The following is a 19,540-nucleotide window of genomic DNA, read 5'->3' as shown; positions in this document are numbered from 1 at the left end:
TACATAATCATTAGGTAGTTATCATTAGATTTATTTTTCTCTGATAAAAATCAAGTGCTTGTACTTCCCCTTATGACAATGAGGAGAGAATGATTAAATCTTTTATGATAGAATCCATATTCGCATATGTGTATTATGAAAGGGTAAACACTTGGTACACATATATTTTTCTCATTTCCAGTTATGATGGATCAAATCGTGAAACATGAGCATAAATTTTAATTTTTAATTTCATCTAACTCCCTCTGTACCCATTAAAATGGAAAAAGTTCATTTTAAGAGTATATTTTGTATTTTCAATTAGAATAATCGTCAACTTCAATTTCCTACATGAAATGATATAATTAAATAGTTTATGTGGTGCCCATAACAAATATTCGACCTTACAACCTTATTACGAATCCCATTAAGTGACTTCCTCAAATGAGATCATTGTTTTAAACGAGTTTTTAATGCTTTTTTTCTATTATTATCTTGTTTCTTAACCGGAAATTGAATAATATAGCCTCCAACAAAATAGATTTAGAACTCCTTATGAATTCTACATGTTCTTTTTACATTAGTTTTTTTTCTTCATGTCAATAGAGAAAGCACTGTGAAGAAAGTTTAAATAGGTACGTAAAGTGGTCGCTTAAATAATTAAATATAATAAGACAAAACAAGCAATATTATTTCTATCACGATTTGGATCTAGAAAATAAGTATCTTATAGTTTTCATGATTATTACGTATCGAAGAAACATTTTTCTAAGGGACATTATATAACAATGCCACATGATAACTTTTTTCTTCTTCAACTAAAATGTGTACTTATTGTAAAATTATATTTGGAGGTATTTAAATTAATACTCATAAAAACAAAATATATGGACTTATCTCTTAAGCTTCAAATAAATAATATGGTAGATTATAAAGTTAGAGGTCAAAATAGGAAAATAAAGCAGGTAAAATAACAAATATTTTATATAATAACTTTCATACATAAATGAAAGTCCTCTTCTCCCTTTCCCATTAAATGACTTCCTTTCCCCGTGTTCTCTATACTCCCAAACAAATTAATGTTAAAGTAAAATAAAAGAAAAATGTGTTATCTTATGTTTTCCATGCAAGAAATGAGTCAAAATGAAAACTTATGAGATAGGGAGATATAGGGAGATTGTTGTAATATATTATTATGTACAAACCCACTCATCTCCAAGAGCAAAGTAAAATAAAACATAACCCAAACTATATGTGAATGTGTTTTCGATCTTTGCCTTACTAGAAACTTGCATAATATCATTTTATAACGAACTAACATGCATATCTTAAATGAAAATGTATTAATACAGTTAATATATAATAATTTTCTATAATAAGTCTTAAATTTTCTACTACAAAACATAAAATGGTTATTAACTTGCTTGTCAAATTCAGAGATGTTACAACATAAAATATCTACAATTTATTTGAATAATATATCTTTACCTTAACAATTTTCATATTAACATTTAAATAATTATAAATAAAATAATATGTAATCATCGAAAATAGATCTATCAACATTAAGCAACTAAATAATTTTTTTCATTGCACTCTGAAGGAAAATAATAGGACCAATATGCATTCTCTATTTAAACTATATCTATATTTATTTGGAAATTTTATAAATAAATAGAGAATATGAAAATGTTTAGAGCACACTTTGTAGCAATACATCCACATGTTTTATCTCCTAAAGAAGAATTAAGTATATATTTCAATTTTATAATGTTTTTTAAATTATATTTTTTTACGTAAGGACAATGTCATGAATTTTAAATATAAAGTGTTTCCATCCAAGTTTAATTTTAATTTTTCAATTTCATTTTATTATTTTTAATTTAGTAACCAACAAGAAAATCATAATCGACAAACAAACTTTATAAGTAGCCACTAACAAGCAAAACTGAAGCGGCTGCACTTACCCATAAGCAGTTTAACACCGCTAACACATGATAACAGAAAAATAATTTTCTAAAAGAGGGGAATCGGTTTTAAATCCAAATATAATTTCTTAATTGAAAAAAATAAAAAAATAAATTTATTTGGCCTAAAATTGTTTCGAAACAAATATAAGGTATAACTTAAACAAATTAGCAAGTTTTTAATAATCTTCACACCTTCCGCATGTAACTACCTCCTTAAATATCCAAGCTAACCGTGTTCCATTGAACTAACATAATACAATAAAAATTGGTGTTTATATAAATATCTCTCATTTAACAATCACTTTCAATAACAAAGTTACTTCACCATATTTCTCAATCTCTCTATAAAACAAAATGCAGAAAACAACTCAAATATAGAGACGTTAAGGGTGCAAGCACTATCAATCCTTTGTACACCTCACCCTTTCCTTGATTTTTCTTGCTTATCTCCTATTCAAGATAAAGTTGATCCATGTTGTGGCACAAATGACCAAATAAGTGACGATGCTTCTTTTGATTTTGATAACTTTGCTTTCATCCAAGATAATCTTGACCCATATTGTAGCACAAAAAACACATAAACAACGACACTGTATTAGATTTTGAAGTCTTTGCTCCCGCTCAAGATAACTCTCAATTGCATTGTAGCACAAATCAACAAATTCAAAAAAGCGACGAAGAAAATAATGAAGAACAAGAATTTAGTTTTGCATGCACCAATGTCAAAGGAATGCATATATTTGCCGATGACATATTTGAAAATGGAAAAATGAGAGCATTACTGCCTACTTTTGACCAATCGCTTCAATTATTCCCCACCATAAATATCAATGCTTCACATATTCGACATCCTCTAAAGAACATCTTTATTAAGAATTATTTAAGTCCACAGTCAATATCGAGTGGTATTTCTAAAGAAACTCAAAATGAGATATTGCAAAATATTACAATGAAGGCTTCAAGTGAGTGTTACGAGAAAAGCAACTCAACAGGATCATCAAATCTCTGGAGATTTAGACAAAATTTGGATCTTCGAAGTAACAGTGACCATAAGGATTCTTTTGTTATATTGAATCCTTCAGAGTCAAAAACGTCAATAAAGCCCAATGTAGAAAACATCATTATTAAAGAGGAAAGGTGAAAAACCCAAAATACATTAACGGCTTATGAGAAGCTTTATGTGACAAATAAAGCAAGAAAAGGGAGCAATAACGAAGATCACTTTTGCCATACAAACACGGGCTATTCGGATTCTTTACCAACATGCATGAATTGAGTAGAAACCTGCACCCCTTTTGAGATCGAATTACCAACTTTTTTCATTGTTGAGGATTCATCTTATTTTGACAATGTAGATTAATTTATATGTACATAATCATTAGGTAGTTATCATTAGGATTTATTTTTCTCTTGATAAAAATCAAGTGCTTGTACTTCCCCTTATGACAATGAGGAGAGAATGATTAAATCTTTTATGATAGAATCCATATTCGCATATGTGTATTATTAAAGGGTAACACTTGGTACACATATATTTTTCTCATTTCCAGTTATGATGGATCAAATCGTGAAACATGAGCATAAATTTTAATTTTTAATTTCATCTAACTCCCTCTGTACCCCATTAAAATGGAAAAAGTTCATTTTAAGAGTATATTTTGTATTTCAATTAGAATAATCGTCAACTTCAATTTCCTACATGAAATGATATAATTAAATAGTTTATGTGGTGCCCATAACAAATATTCGACCTTACAACCTTATTACGAATCCCATTAAGTGACTTCCTCAAATGAGATCATTGTTTTAAACGAGTTTTAAAGCTTTTTTCTATTATTATCTTGTTTCTTAACCGGCAAATTGAATAATATAGCCTCCAACAAAATAGATTTAGAACTCCTTATGAATTCTACATGTTCTTTTTACATTAGTTTTTTTTCTTCATGTCAATAGAGAAAGCACTGTGAAGAAAGTTTAAATAGGTACGTAAAGTGGTCGCTTAAATAATTAAATATAAATAAGACAAAACAAGCAATATTAATTTCTATCACGATTTGGATCTAGAAAATAAGTATCTTATAGTTTTCATGATTATTACGTATCGAAGAAACATTTTTCTAAGGGACATTATATAACAATGCCACATGATAACTTTTTCTTCTTCAATAAAATGTGTACTTATTGTAAAATTATATTTGGAGGGTATTTAAATTTAATACTCATAAAAACAAAATATGGACTTATCTCTTAAGCTTCAAATAAAAATATGGTAGATTATAAAGTTAGAGGTCAAAATAGGAAAATAAAGCAGGTAAAAATAACAAATATTTTATATAATAAACTTTCATACATAAATGAAAAGTCCTCTTCTCCCTTTCCCATTAAATGACTTCCTTTCCCCGTGTTCTCTATACTCCCAAACAAATTAATGTTAAAGTAAAATAAAAGAAAAATGTGTTATCTTATGTTTTCCATGCAAGAAATGAAGTCAAAATGAAAACTTATGAGATAGGGAGATATAGGGAGATTGTTGTAATATATTATTATGTACAAACCCACTCATCTCCAAGAGCAAAGTAAAATAAAACATAACCCAAACTATATGTGAATGTGTTTTCGATCTTTGCCTTACTAGAAACTTGCATAATATCATTTTATAAACGAACTAACATGCATATCTTAAATGAAAATGTATTAATACAGTTAATATATAATAATTTTCTATAATAAGTCTTAAAATTTTCTACTACAAAACATAAAATGGTTATTAACTTGCTTGTCAAATTCAGAGATGTTACAACATAAAATATCTACAATTTATTTGAATAATATATAGTCTTTACCTTAACATTTTTCATATTAACATTTAAATAATTATAAATAAAATAATATGTAATCATCGAAAATAGATCTATCAACATTAAGCAACTAAATAATTTTTTTCATTGCACTCTGAAGGAAAATAAATAGGACCAATATGCATTCTCTATTTAAACTATATCTATATTTATTTGGAAATTTATAAATAAATAGAGAATATGAAAATGTTTAGAGCACACTTTGTAGCAATACATCCACATGTTTTATCTCCTAAAGAAGAATTAAGTATATATTTCAATTTTATAATGTTTTTTAATTATATTTTTTTACGTAAGGACAATGTCATGAATTTTAAATATAAAGTGTTTCCATCCAAGTTTAATTTTAATTTTTCAATTTCATTTTATTATTTTTAATTTAGTAACCAACAAGAAAATCATAATCGACAAACAAACTTTATAAGTAGCCACTAACAAGCAAAACTGAAGCGGCTGCACTTACCCATAAGCAGTTTAACACCGCTAACACATGAAACAGAAAATAATTTTCTAAAAGAGGGGAATCGGTTTTAAATCCAAATATAATTTCCTTAATTGAAAAAAATAAAATAAATTTATTTGGCCTAAAATTGTTTCGAAACAAATATAAGGTATAACTTAAACAAATTAGCAAGTTTTTAATAATCTTCACACCTTCCGCATGTAACTACCTCCTTAAATATCCAAGCTAACCGTGTTCCATTGAACTAACATAATACAATAAAAAATTGTGTTTATATATAAATATCTCTCATTTAACAATCACTTTCAATAACAAAGTTACTTCACCATATTTCTCAATCTCTCTATTAAAACAAAATGCAGAAAACAAACTCAAATATAGAGACGTTAAGGGTGCAAGCACTATCAATCCTTTGTACACCTCACCCTTTCCTTGATTTTTCTTGCTTATCTCCTATTCAAGATAAAGTTGATCCATGTTGTGGCACAAATGACCAAATAAGTGACGATGCTTCTTTTGATTTTGATAACTTTGCTTTCATCCAAGATAATCTTGATCCATATTGTAGCACAAAAAAACACATAAACAACGACACTGTATTAGATTTTGAAGTCTTTGCTCCCGCTCAAGATAACTCTCAATTGCATTGTAGCACAAATCAACAATTCAAAAAAGCGACGAAGAAAATAATGAAGAACAAGAATTTAGTTTTGCATGCACCAATGTCAAAGGAATGCATATATTTGCCGATGACATATTTGAAAATGGAAAAATGAGAGCATTACTGCCTACTTTTGACCAATCGCTTCAATTATTCCCCACCATAAATAACAATGCTTCACATATTCGACATCCTCTAAAGAACATCTTTATTAAGAATTATTTAAGTCCACGTCAATATCGAGTGGTATTTCTAAAGAAACTCAAAATGAGATATTGCAAAATATTACAATGAAGGCTTCAAGTGAGTGTTACGAGAAAAGCAACTCAACAGGATCATCAAATCTCTGGAGATTTAGACAAAATTTGGATCTTCGAAGTAACAGTGACCATAAGGATTCTTTTGTTATATTGAATCCTTCAGAGTCAAAAACGTCAATAAAGCCCAATGTAGAAAACATCATTATTAAAAAGAGGAAAGGTGAAAAACCCAAAAATACATTAACGGCTTATGAGAAGCTTTATGTGACAAATAAAGCAAGAAAAGGGAGCAATAAACGAAGATCACTTTTGCCATACAAACACGGGCTATTCGGATTCTTTACCAACATGCATGAATTGAGTAGAAACCTGCACCCCTTTTGAGATCGAATTACCAACTTTTTTCATTGTTGAGGATTCATATTATTTTGACAATGTAGATTAATTTATATGTACATAATCATTAGGTAGTTATCATTAGGATTTATTTTTCTCTTGATAAAAATCAAGTGCTTGTACTTCCCCTTATGACAATGAGGAGAGAATGATTAAATCTTTTATGATAGAATCCATATTCGCATATGTGTATTATTAAAGGGTAACACTTGGTACACATTTATTTTTCTCATTTCCAGTTATGATGGATCAAATCGTGAAACATGAGCATAAATTTTAATTTTTTAATTTCATCTAACTCCCTCTGTACCCCATTAAAATGGAAAAAGTTCATTTTAAGAGTATATTTTGTATTTTCAATTAGAATAATCGTCAACTACAATTTCCTACATGAAATGATATAATTAAATAGTTTATGTGGTGCCCATAACAAATATTCGACCTTACAACCTTATTACGAATCCCATTAAGTGACTTCCTCAAATGAGATCATTGTTTTAAACGAGTTTTTAACGCCTTTTTTCTATTATTATCTTGTTTCTTAACCGGCAAATTGAATAATATAGCCTCCAACAAAATAGATTTAGAACTCCGTATGAATTCTACATGTTCTTTTTACATTAGTTTTTTTTCTTCATGTCAATAGAGAAAGCACTGTGAAGAAAGTTTAAATAGGTACGTAAAGTGGTCGCTTAAATAATTAAATATAAATAAGACAAAACAAGCAATATTAATTTCTATCACGATTTGGATCTAGAAAATAAGTATCTTATAGTTTTCATGATTATTACGTATCGAAGAAACAATTTTCTAAGGGACATTATATAACAATGCCACATGATAACTTTTTTCTTCTTCAACTAAAATGTGTACTTATTGTAAAATTATATTTGGAGGGTATTTAAATTTAATACTCATAAAAACAAAATATATGGACTTATCTCTTAAGCTTCAAATAAAATAATATGGTAGATTATAAAGTTAGAGGTCAAAATAGGAAAATAAAGCAGGTAAAAATAACATATTTTATATAATAAACTTTCATACATAAATGAAAAGTCCTCTTCTCCCTTTCCCATTAAATGACTTCCTTTCCCCGTGTTCTCTATACTCCCAACAAATTAATGTTAAAGTAAAATAAAAGAAATGTGTTATCTTATGTTTTCCATGCAAGAAATGAAGTCAAAATGAAAACTTATGAGATAGGGAGATATAGGGAGATTGTTGTAATATATTATTATGTACAAACCCACTCATCTCCAAGAGCAAAGTAAAATAAAACATAACCCAAACTATATGTGAATGTGTTTTCGATCTTTGCCTTACTAGAAACTTGCATAATATCATTTTATAAACGAACTAACATGCATATCTTAAATGAAAATGTATTAATACAGTTAATATATAATAATTTTCTATAATAAGTCTTAAAATTTTCTACTACAAAACATAAAATGGTTATTAACTTGCTTGTCAAATTCAGAGATGTTACAACATAAAATATCTACAATTTATTTGAATAATATATAGTCTTTACCTTAACAATTTTCATATTAACATTTAAATAATTATAAATAAAATAATATGTAATCATCGAAAATAGATCTATCAACATTAAGCAACTAAATAATTTTTTTCATTGCACTCTGAAGGAAAATAAATAGGACCAATATGCATTCTCTATTTAAACTATATCTATATTTATTTGGAAATTTTATAAATAAATAGAGAATATGAAAATGTTTAGAGCACACTTTGTAGCAATACATCCACATGTTTTATCTCCTAAAGAAGAATTAAGTATATATTTCAATTTTATAATGTTTTTAAATTATATTTTTTTACGTAAGGACAATGTCATGAATTTTAAATATAAAGTGTTTCCATCCAAGTTTAATTTTAATTTTTCAATTTCATTTTATTATTTTTAATTTAGTAACCAACAAGAAAATCATAATCGACAAACAAACTTTATAAGTAGCCACTAACAAGCAAAACTGAAGCGGCTGCACTTACCCATAAGCAGTTTAACACCGCTAACACATGATAACAGAAAAATAATTTTCTAAAAGAGGGGAATCGGTTTTAAATCCAAATATAATTTCCTTAATTGAAAAAATAAAAAATAAATTTATTTGGCCTAAAATTGTTTCGAAACAAATATAAGGTATAACTTAAACAAATTAGCAAGTTTTTAATAATCTTCACACCTTCCGCATGTAACTACCTCCTTAAATATCCAAGCTAACCGTGTTCCATTGAACTAACATAATACAATAAAAAATTGGTGTTTATATATAAATATCTCTCATTTAACAATCACTTTCAATAACAAAGTTACTTCACCATATTTCTCAATCTCTCTATTAAAACAAAATGCAGAAAACAAACTCAAATATAGACGTTAAGGGTGCAAGCACTATCAATCCTTTGTACACCTCACCCTTTCCTTGATTTTTCTTGCTTATCTCCTATTCAAGATAAAGTTGATCCATGTTGTGGCACAAATGACCAAATAAGTGACGATGCTTCTTTTGATTTTGATAACTTTGCTTTCATCCAAGATAATCTTGACCCATATTGTAGCACAAAAAACACATAAACAACGACACTGTATTAGATTTTGAAGTCTTTGCTCCCGCTCAAGATAACTCTCAATGCATTGTAGCACAAATCAACAAATTCAAAAAAGCGACGAAGAAAATGAAGAACAAGAATTTAGTTTTGCATGCACCATGTCAAAGGAATGCATATATTTGCCGATGACATATTTGAAAATGGAAAAATGAGAGCATTACTGCCTACTTTTGACCAATCGCTTCAATTATTCCCCACCATAAATAACAATGCTTCACATATTCGACATCCTCTAAAGAACATCTTTATTAAGAATTATTTAAGTCCACGGTCAATATCGAGTGGTATTTCTAAAGAAACTCAAAATGAGATATTGCAAAATATTACAATGAAGGCTTCAAGTGAGTGTTACGAGAAAAGCAACTCAACAGGATCATCAAATCTCTGGAGATTTAGACAAAATTTGGATCTTCGAAGTAACAGTGACCATAAGGATTCTTTTGTTATATTGAATCCTTCAGAGTCAAAAACGTCAATAAAGCCCAATGTAGAAAACATCATTATTAAAAAGAGGAAAGGTGAAAAACCCAAAAATACATTAACGGCTTATGAGAAGCTTTATGTGACAAATAAAGCAAGAAAAGGGAGCAATAAACGAAGATCACTTTTGCCATACAAACACGGGCTATTCGGATTCTTTACCAACATGCATGAATTGAGTAGAAACCTGCACCCCTTTTGAGATCGAATTACCAACTTTTTTCATTGTTGAGGATTCATCTTATTTTGACAATGTAGATTAATTTATATGTACATAATCATTAGGTAGTTATCATTAGGATTTATTTTTCTCTTGATAAAAATCAAGTGCTTGTACTTCCCCTTATGACAATGAGGAGAGAATGATTAAATCTTTTATGATAGAATCCATATTCGCATATGTGTATTATTAAAGGGTAACACTTGGTACACATATATTTTTCTCATTTCCAGTTATGATGGATCAAATCGTGAAACATGAGCATAAATTTTAATTTTTAATTTCATCTAACTCCCTCTGTACCCCATTAAAATGGAAAAAGTTCATTTTAAGAGTATATTTTGTATTTTCAATTAGAATAATCGTCAACTTCAATTTCCTACATGAAATGATATAATTAAATAGTTTATGTGGTGCCCATAACAAATATTCGACCTTACAACCTTATTACGAATCCCATTAAGTGACTTCCTCAAATGAGATCATTGTTTTAAACGAGTTTTTAACGCCTTTTTTCTATTATTATCTTGTTTCTTAACCGGCAAATTGAATAATATAGCCTCCAACAAAATAGATTTAGAACTCCTATGAATTCTACATGTTCTTTTTACATTAGTTTTTTTCTTCATGTCAATAGAGAAAGCACTGTGAAGAAAGTTTAAATAGGTACGTAAAGTGGTCGCTTAAATAATTAAATATAAATAAGACAAAACAAGCAATATTAATTTCTATCACGATTTGGATCTAGAAAATAAGTATCTTATAGTTTTCATGATTATTACGTATCGAAGAAACATTTTTCTAAGGGACATTATATAACAATGCCACATGATAACTTTTTTCTTCTTCAACTAAAATGTGTACTTATTGTAAAATTATATTTGGAGGGTATTTAAATTTAATACTCATAAAAACAAAATATATGGACTTATCTCTTAAGCTTCAAATAAAATAATATGGTAGATTATAAAGTTAGAGGTCAAAATAGGAAAATAAAGCAGGTAAAAATAACAAATATTTTATATAATAAACTTTCATACATAAATGAAAAGTCCTCTTCTCCCTTTCCCATTAAATGACTTCCTTTCCCCGTGTTCTCTATACTCCCAAACAAATTAATGTTAAAGTAAAATAAAAGAAAAATGTGTTATCTTATGTTTTCCATGCAAGAAATGAAGTCAAAATGAAAACTTATGAGATAGGGAGATATAGGGAGATTGTTGTAATATATTATTATGTACAAACCCACTCATCTCCAAGAGCAAAGTAAAATAAAACATAACCCAAACTATATGTGAATGTGTTTTCGATCTTTGCCTTACTAGAAACTTGCATAATATCATTTTATAAACGAACTAACATGCATATCTTAAATGAAAATGTATTAATACAGTTAATATATAATAATTTTCTATAATAAGTCTTAAAATTTTCTACTACAAAACATAAAATGGTTATTAACTTGCTTGTCAATTCAGAGATGTTACAACATAAAATATCTACAATTTATTTGAATAATATATAGTCTTTACCTTAACAATTTTCATATTAACATTTAAATAATTATAAATAAAATAATATGTAATCATCGAAAATAGATCTATCAACATTAAGCAACTAAATAATTTTTTCATTGCACTCTGAAGGAAAATAAATAGGACCAATATGCATTCTCTATTTAAACTATATCTATATTTATTTGGAAATTTTATAATAAATAGAGAATATGAAAATGTTTAGAGCACACTTTGTAGCAATACATCCACATGTTTTATCTCCTAAAGAAGAATTAAGTATATATTTCAATTTTATAATGTTTTTTAAATTATATTTTTTTACGTAAGGACAATGTCATGAATTTTAAATATAAAGTGTTTCCATCCAAGTTTAATTTTAATTTTTCAATTTCATTTTATTATTTTTAATTTAGTAACCAACAAGAAAATCATAATCGACAAACAAACTTTATAAGTAGCCACTAACAAGCAAAACTGAAGCGGCTGCACTTACCCATAAGCAGTTTAACACCGCTAACACATGATAACAGAAAATAATTTTCTAAAAGAGGGGAATCGGTTTTAAATCCAAATATAATTTCCTTAATTGAAAAAAAAAAAAATAAATTTATTTGGCCTAAAATTGTTTCGAAACAAATATAAGGTATAACTTAAACAAATTAGCAAGTTTTTAATAATCTTCACACCTTCCGCATGTAACTACCTCCTTAAATATCCAAGCTAACCGTGTTCCATTGAACTAACATAATACAATAAAAAATTGGTGTTTATATAAATATCTCTCATTTAACAATCACTTTCAATAACAAAGTTACTTCACCATATTTCTCAATCTCTCTATTAAAACAAAATGCAGAAAACAAACTCAAATATAGAGACGTTAAGGGTGCAAGCACTATCAATCCTTTGTACACCTCACCCTTTCCTTGATTTTTCTTGCTTATCTCCTATTCAAGATAAAGTTGATCCATGTTGTGGCACAAATGACCAAATAAGTGACGATGCTTCTTTTGATTTTGATAACTTTGCTTTCATCCAAGATAATCTTGATCCATATTGTAGCACAAAAAAACACATAAACAACGACACTGTATTAGATTTTGAAGTCTTTGCTCCCGCTCAAGATAACTCTCAATTGCATTGTAGCACAAATCAACAAATTCAAAAAAGCGACGAAGAAAAATGAAGAACAAGAATTTAGTTTTGCATGCACCAATGTCAAAGGAATGCATATATTTGCCGATGACATATTTGAAAATGGAAAAATGAGAGCATTACTGCCTACTTTTGACCAATCGCTTCAATTATTCCCCACCATAAATAACAATGCTTCACATATTCGACATCCTCTAAAGAACATCTTTATTAAGAATTATTTAAGTCCACAGTCAATATCGAGTGGTATTTCTAAAGAAACTCAAAATGAGATATTGCAAAATATTACAATGAAGGCTTCAAGTGAGTGTTACGAGAAAAGCAACTCAACAGGATCATCAAATCTCTGGAGATTTAGACAAAATTTGGATCTTCGAAGTAACAGTGACCATAAGGATTCTTTTGTTATATTGAATCCTTCAGAGTCAAAAACGTCAATAAAGCCCAATGTAGAAAACATCATTATTAAAAAGAGGAAAGGTGAAAAACCCAAAATACATTAACGGCTTATGAGAAGCTTTATGTGACAAATAAAGCAAGAAAAGGGAGCAATAAACAAAGATCACTTTTGCCATACAAACACGGGCTATTCGGATTCTTTACCAACATGCATGAATTGAGTAGAAACCTGCACCCCTTTTGAGATCGAATTACCAACTTTTTTCATTGTTGAGGATTCATCTTATTTTGACAATGTAGATTAATTTATATGTACATAATCATTAGGTAGTTATCATTAGGATTTATTTTTCTCTTGATAAAAATCAAGTGCTTGTACTTCCCCTTATGACAATGAGGAGAGAATGATTAAATCTTTTATGATAGAATCCATATTCGCATATGTGTATTATTAAAGGGTAACACTTGGTACACATATATTTTTCTCATTTCCAGTTATGATGGATCAAATCGTGAAACATGAGCATAAATTTTAATTTTTAATTTCATCTAACTCCCTCTGTACCCCATTAAAATGGAAAAAGTTCATTTTAAGAGTATATTTTGTATTTTCAATTAGAATAATCGTCAACTTCAATTTCCTACATGAAATGATATAATTAAATAGTTTATGTGGTGCCCATAACAAATATTCGACCTTACAACCTTATTATGAATCCCATTAAGTGACTTCCTCAAATGAGATCATTGTTTTAAACGAGTTTTTAATGCTTTTTTCTATTATTATCTTGTTTCTTAACCGAAAATTGAATAATATAGCCTCCAACAAAATAGATTTAGAACTCCTTATGAATTCTACATGTTCTTTTTACATTAGTTTTTTTTCTTCATGTCAATAGAGAAAGCACTGTGAAGAAAGTTTAAATAGGTACGTAAAGTGGTCGCTTAAATAATTAAATATAAATAAGACAAAAAGCAATATTAATTTCTATCACGATTTGGATCTAGAAAATAAGTATCTTATAGTTTTCATGATTATTACGTATCGAAGAAACATTTTTCTAAGGGACATTATATAACAATGCCACATGATAACTTTTTTCTTCTTCAACTAAAATGTGTACTTATTGTAAAATTATATTTGGAGGGTATTTAAATTTAATACTCATAAAAACAAAATATATGGACTTATCTCTTAAGCTTCAAATAAAATAATATGGTAGATTATAAAGTTAGAGGTCAAAATAGGAAAATAAAGCAGGTAAAAATAACAAATATTTTATATAATAAACTTTCATACATAAATGAAAAGTCCTCTTCTCCCTTTCCCATTAAATGACTTCCTTTCCCCGTGTTCTCTATACTCCCAAACAAATTAATGTTAAAGTAAAATAAAGAAAAATGTGTTATCTTATGTTTTCCATGCAAGAAATGAAGTCAAAATGAAAACTTATGAGATAGGGATATAGGGAGATTGTTGTAATATATTATTATGTACAAACCCACTCATCTCCAAGAGCAAAGTAAAATAAAACATAACCCAAACTATATGTGAATGTGTTTTCGATCTTTGCCTTACTAGAAACTTGCATAATATCATTTTATAAACGAACTAACATGCATATCTTAAATGAAAATGTATTAATACAGTTAATATATAATAATTTTCTATAATAAGTCTTAAAATTTTCTACTACAAAACATAAAATGGTTATTAACTTGCTTGTCAAATTCAGAGATGTTACAACATAAAATATCTACAATTTATTTGAATAATATATAGTCTTTACCTTAACAATTTTTCATATTAACATTTAAATAATTATAAATAAAATAATATGTAATCATCGAAAATAGATCTATCAACATTAAGCAACTAAATAATTTTTTTCATTGCACTCTGAAGGAAAATAAATAGGACCAATATGCATTCTCTATTTAAACTATATCTATATTTATTTGGAAATTTTATAAATAAATAGAGAATATGAAAATGTTTAGAGCACACTTTGTAGCAATACATCCACATGTTTTATCTCCTAAAGAAGAATTAAGTATATATTTCAATTTTATAATGTTTTTTAAATTATATTTTTTTACGTAAGGACAATGTCATGAATTTTAAATATAAAGTGTTTCCATCCAAGTTTAATTTTAATTTTTCAATTTCATTTTATTATTTTTAATTTAGTAACCAACAAGAAAATCATAATCGACAAACAAACTTTATAAGTAGCCACTAACAAGCAAAACTGAAGCGGCTGCACTTACCCATAAGCAGTTTAACACCGCTAACACATGATAACAGAAAAATAATTTTCTAAAAGAGGGGAATCGGTTTTAAATCCAAATATAATTTCCTTAATTGAAAAAAATAAAAAATAAATTTATTTGGCCTAAAATTGTTTCGAAACAAATATAAGGTATAACTTAAACAAATTAGCAAGTTTTTAATAATCTTCACACCTTCCGCATGTAACTACCTCCTTAAATATCCAAGCTAACCGTGTTCCATTGAACTAACATAATACAATAAAAAATTGGTGTTATATATAAATATCTCTCATTTAACAATCACTTTCAATAACAAAGTTACTTCACCATATTTCTCAATCTCTCTATTAAAACAAAATGCAGAAAACAAACTCAAATATAGAGACGTTAAGGGTGCAAGCACTATCAATCCTTTGTACACCTCACCCTTTCCTTGATTTTTCTTGCTTATCTCCTATTCAAGATAAAGTTGATCCATGTTGTGGCACAAATGACCAAATAAGTGACGATGCTTCTTTTGATTTTGATAACTTTGCTTTCATCCAAGATAATCTTGATCCATATTGTAGCACAAAAAAACACATAAACAACGACACTGTATTAGATTTTGAAGTCTTTGCTCCCGCTCAAGATAACTCTCAATTGCATTGTAGCACAAATCAACAAATTCAAAAAAGCGACGAAGAAAATAATGAAGAACAAGAATTTAGTTTTGCATGCACCAATGTCAAAGGAATGCATATATTTGCCGATGACATATTTGAAAATGGAAAAATGAGAGCATTACTGCCTACTTTTGACCAATCGCTTCAATTATTCCCCACCATAAATAACAATGCTTCACATATTCGACATCCTCTAAAGAACATCTTTATTAAGAATTATTTAAGTCCACGTCAATATCGAGTGGTATTTCTAAAGAAACTCAAAATGAGATATTGCAAAATATTACAATGAAGGCTTCAAGTGAGTGTTACGAGAAAAGCAACTCAACAGGATCATCAAATCTCTGGAGATTTAGACAAAATTTGGATCTTCGAAGTAACAGTGACCATAAGGATTCTTTTGTTATATTGAATCCTTCAGAGTCAAAAACGTCAATAAAGCCCAATGTAGAAAACATCATTATTAAAAAGAGGAAAGGTGAAAAACCAAAAATACATTAACGGCTTATGAGAAGCTTTATGTGACAAATAAAGCAAGAAAAGGGAGCAATAAACGAAGATCACTTTTGCCATACAAACACGGGCTATTCGGATTCTTTACCAACATGCATGAATTGAGTAGAAACCTGCACCCCTTTTGAGATCGAATTACCAACTTTTTTCATTGTTGAGGATTCATATTATTTTGACAACGTAGATTAATTTATATGTACATAATCATTAGGTAGTTATCATTAGGATTTATTTTTCTCTTGATAAAAATCAAGTGCTTGTACTTCCCCTTATGACAATGAGGAGAGAATGATTAAATCTTTTATGATAGAATCCATATTCGCATATGTGTATTATTAAAGGGTAACACTTGGTACACATATATTTTTCTCATTTCCAGTTATGATGGATCAAATCGTGAAACATGAGCATAAATTTTAATTTTTAATTTCATCTAACTCCCTCTGTACCCCATTAAAATGGAAAAAGTTCATTTTAAGAGTATATTTTGTATTTTCAATTAGAATAATCTTCAACTTCAATTTCCTACATGAAATGATATAATTAAATAGTTTATGTGGTGCCCATAACAAATATTCGACCTTACAACCTTATTATGAATCCCATTAAGTGACTTCCTCAAATGAGATCATTGTTTTAAACGAGTTTTTAATGCTTTTTTTCTATTATTATCTTGTTTCTTAACCGGCAAATTGAATAATATAGCCTCCAACAAAATAGATTTAGAACTCCTTATGAATTCTACATGTTATTTTTACATTAGTTTTTTTTCTTCATGTCAATAGAGAAAGCACTGTGAAGAAAGTTTAAATAGGTACGTAAAGTGGTCGCTTAAATAATTAAATATAAATAAGACAAAACAAGCAATATTAATTTCTATCACGATTTGGATCTAGAAAATAAGTATCTTATAGTTTTCATGATTATTACGTATCGAAGAAACATTTTTCTAAGGGACATTATATAACAATGCCACATGATAACTTTTTTCTTCTTCAACTAAAATGTGTACTTATTGTAAAATTATATTTGGAGGGTATTTAAATTTAATACTCATAAAAACAAAATATATGGAATTATCTCTTAAGCTTCAAATAAATTTAATATGGTAGATTATAAAGTTAGAGGTCAAAATAGGAAAATAAAGCAGGTAAAAATAACAAATATTTTATATAATAAACTTTCATACATAAATGAAAAGTCCTCTTCTCCCTTTCCCATTAAATGACTTCCTTTCCCCGTGTTCTCTATACTCCCAAACAAATTAATGTTAAAGTAAAATAAAAGAAAAATGTGTTATCTTATGTTTTCCATGCAAGAAATGAAGTCAAAATGAAAACTTATGAGATAGGGAGATATAGGGAGATTGTTGTAATATATTATTATGTACAAACCCACTCATCTCCAAGAGCAAAGTAAAATAAAACATAACCCAAACTATATGTGAATGTGTTTTCGATCTTTGCCTTACTAGAAACTTGCATAATATCATTTTATAAACGAACTAACATGCATATCTTAAATGAAAATGTATTAATACAGTTAATATATAATAATTTTCTATAATAAGTCTTAAAATTTTCTACTACAAAACATAAAATGGTTATTAACTTGCTTGTCAAATTCAGAGATGTTACAACATAAAATATCTACAATTTATTTGAATAATATATAGTCTTTACCTTAACAATTTTTCATATTAACATTTAAATAATTATAAATAAAATAATATGTAATCATCGAAAATAGATCTATCAACATTAAGCAACTAAATAATTTTTTCATTGCACTCTGAAGGAAAATAAATAGGACCAATATGCATTCTCTATTTAAACTATATCTATATTTATTTGGAAATTTTATAAATAAATAGAGAATATGAAAATGTTTAGAGCACACTTTGTAGCAATACATCCACATGTTTTATCTCCTAAAGAAGAATTAAGTATATATTTCAATTTTATAATGTTTTTTAAATTATATTTTTTTACGTAAGGACAATGTCATGAATTTTAAATATAAAGTGTTTCCATCCAAGTTTAATTTTAATTTTTCAATTTCATTTTATTATTTTTAATTTAGTAACCAACAAGAAAATCATAATCGACAAACAAACTTTATAAGTAGCCACTAACAAGCAAAACTGAAGCGGCTGCACTTACCCATAAGCAGTTTAACACCGCTAACACATGATAACAGAAAAATAATTTTCTAAAAGAGGGGAATCGGTTTTAAATCCAAATATAATTTCCTTAATTGAAAAAATAAAAAAATAAATTTATTTGGCCTAAAATTGTTTCGAAACAAATATAAGGTATAACTTAAACAAATTAGCAAGTTTTTAATAATCTTCACACCTTCCGCATGTAACTACCTCCTTAAATATCCAAGCTAACCGTGTTCCATTGAACTAACATAATACAATAAAAAATTGGTGTTTATATATAAATATCTCTCATTTAACAATCACTTTCAATAACAAAGTTACTTCACCATATTTCTCAATCTCTCTATTAAAACAAAATGCAGAAAACAAACTCAAATATAGAGACGTTAAGGGTGCAAGCACTATCAATCCTTTGTACACCTCACCCTTTCCTTGATTTTTCTTGCTTATCTCCTATTCAAGATAAAGTTGATCCATGTTGTGGCACAAATGACCAAATAAGTGACGATGCTTCTTTTGATTTTGATAACTTTGCTTTCATCCAAGATAATCTTGATCCATATTGTAGCACAAAAAAACACATAAACAACGACACTGTATTAGATTTTGATGTCTTTGCTCCCGCTCAAGATAAATCTCAATCGCATTGTAGCACAAATCAACAAATTCAAAAAAGCGACGAAGAGAATAATGAAGAACAAGAATTTAGTTTTGCATGCACCGATGTCAAAGGAATGCATATATTTGCCGATGACATATTTGAAAATGGAAAAATGAGAGCATTACTGCCTACTTTTGACCAATCGCTTCAATTATTCCCCACCATAAATAACAATGCTTCACATATTCGACATCCTCTAAAGAACATCTTTATTAAGAATTATTTAAGTCCACGGTCAATATCGAGTGGTATTTCTAAAGAAACT

The 19,540-nt window shown here is 27.9% G+C and overlaps 1 protein-coding gene across 1 annotated transcript; it reads left to right on the top strand.

Annotated features, from left to right (window-relative positions):
• Positions 1–12,291: 12,291 nt before the first annotated feature.
• Positions 12,292–16,575, top strand: LOC127081690 (uncharacterized). The gene is made up of 3 exons (XM_051021916.1): positions 12,292–12,499; positions 12,588–13,076; positions 16,433–16,575. The coding sequence occupies exons 1-3, from the start codon at positions 12,292–12,294 to the stop codon at positions 16,573–16,575; spliced, it is 840 nt and encodes a 279-aa protein (XP_050877873.1).
• Positions 16,576–19,540: the final 2,965 nt, after the last annotated feature.

Source organism: Lathyrus oleraceus, chromosome 5 (genome assembly GCF_024323335.1).
Source record: "Lathyrus oleraceus cultivar Zhongwan6 chromosome 5, CAAS_Psat_ZW6_1.0, whole genome shotgun sequence".
NCBI lineage: Eukaryota > Viridiplantae > Streptophyta > Magnoliopsida > Fabales > Fabaceae > Lathyrus > Lathyrus oleraceus.
This window is presented reverse-complemented; position numbering and strand designations above follow the sequence as displayed.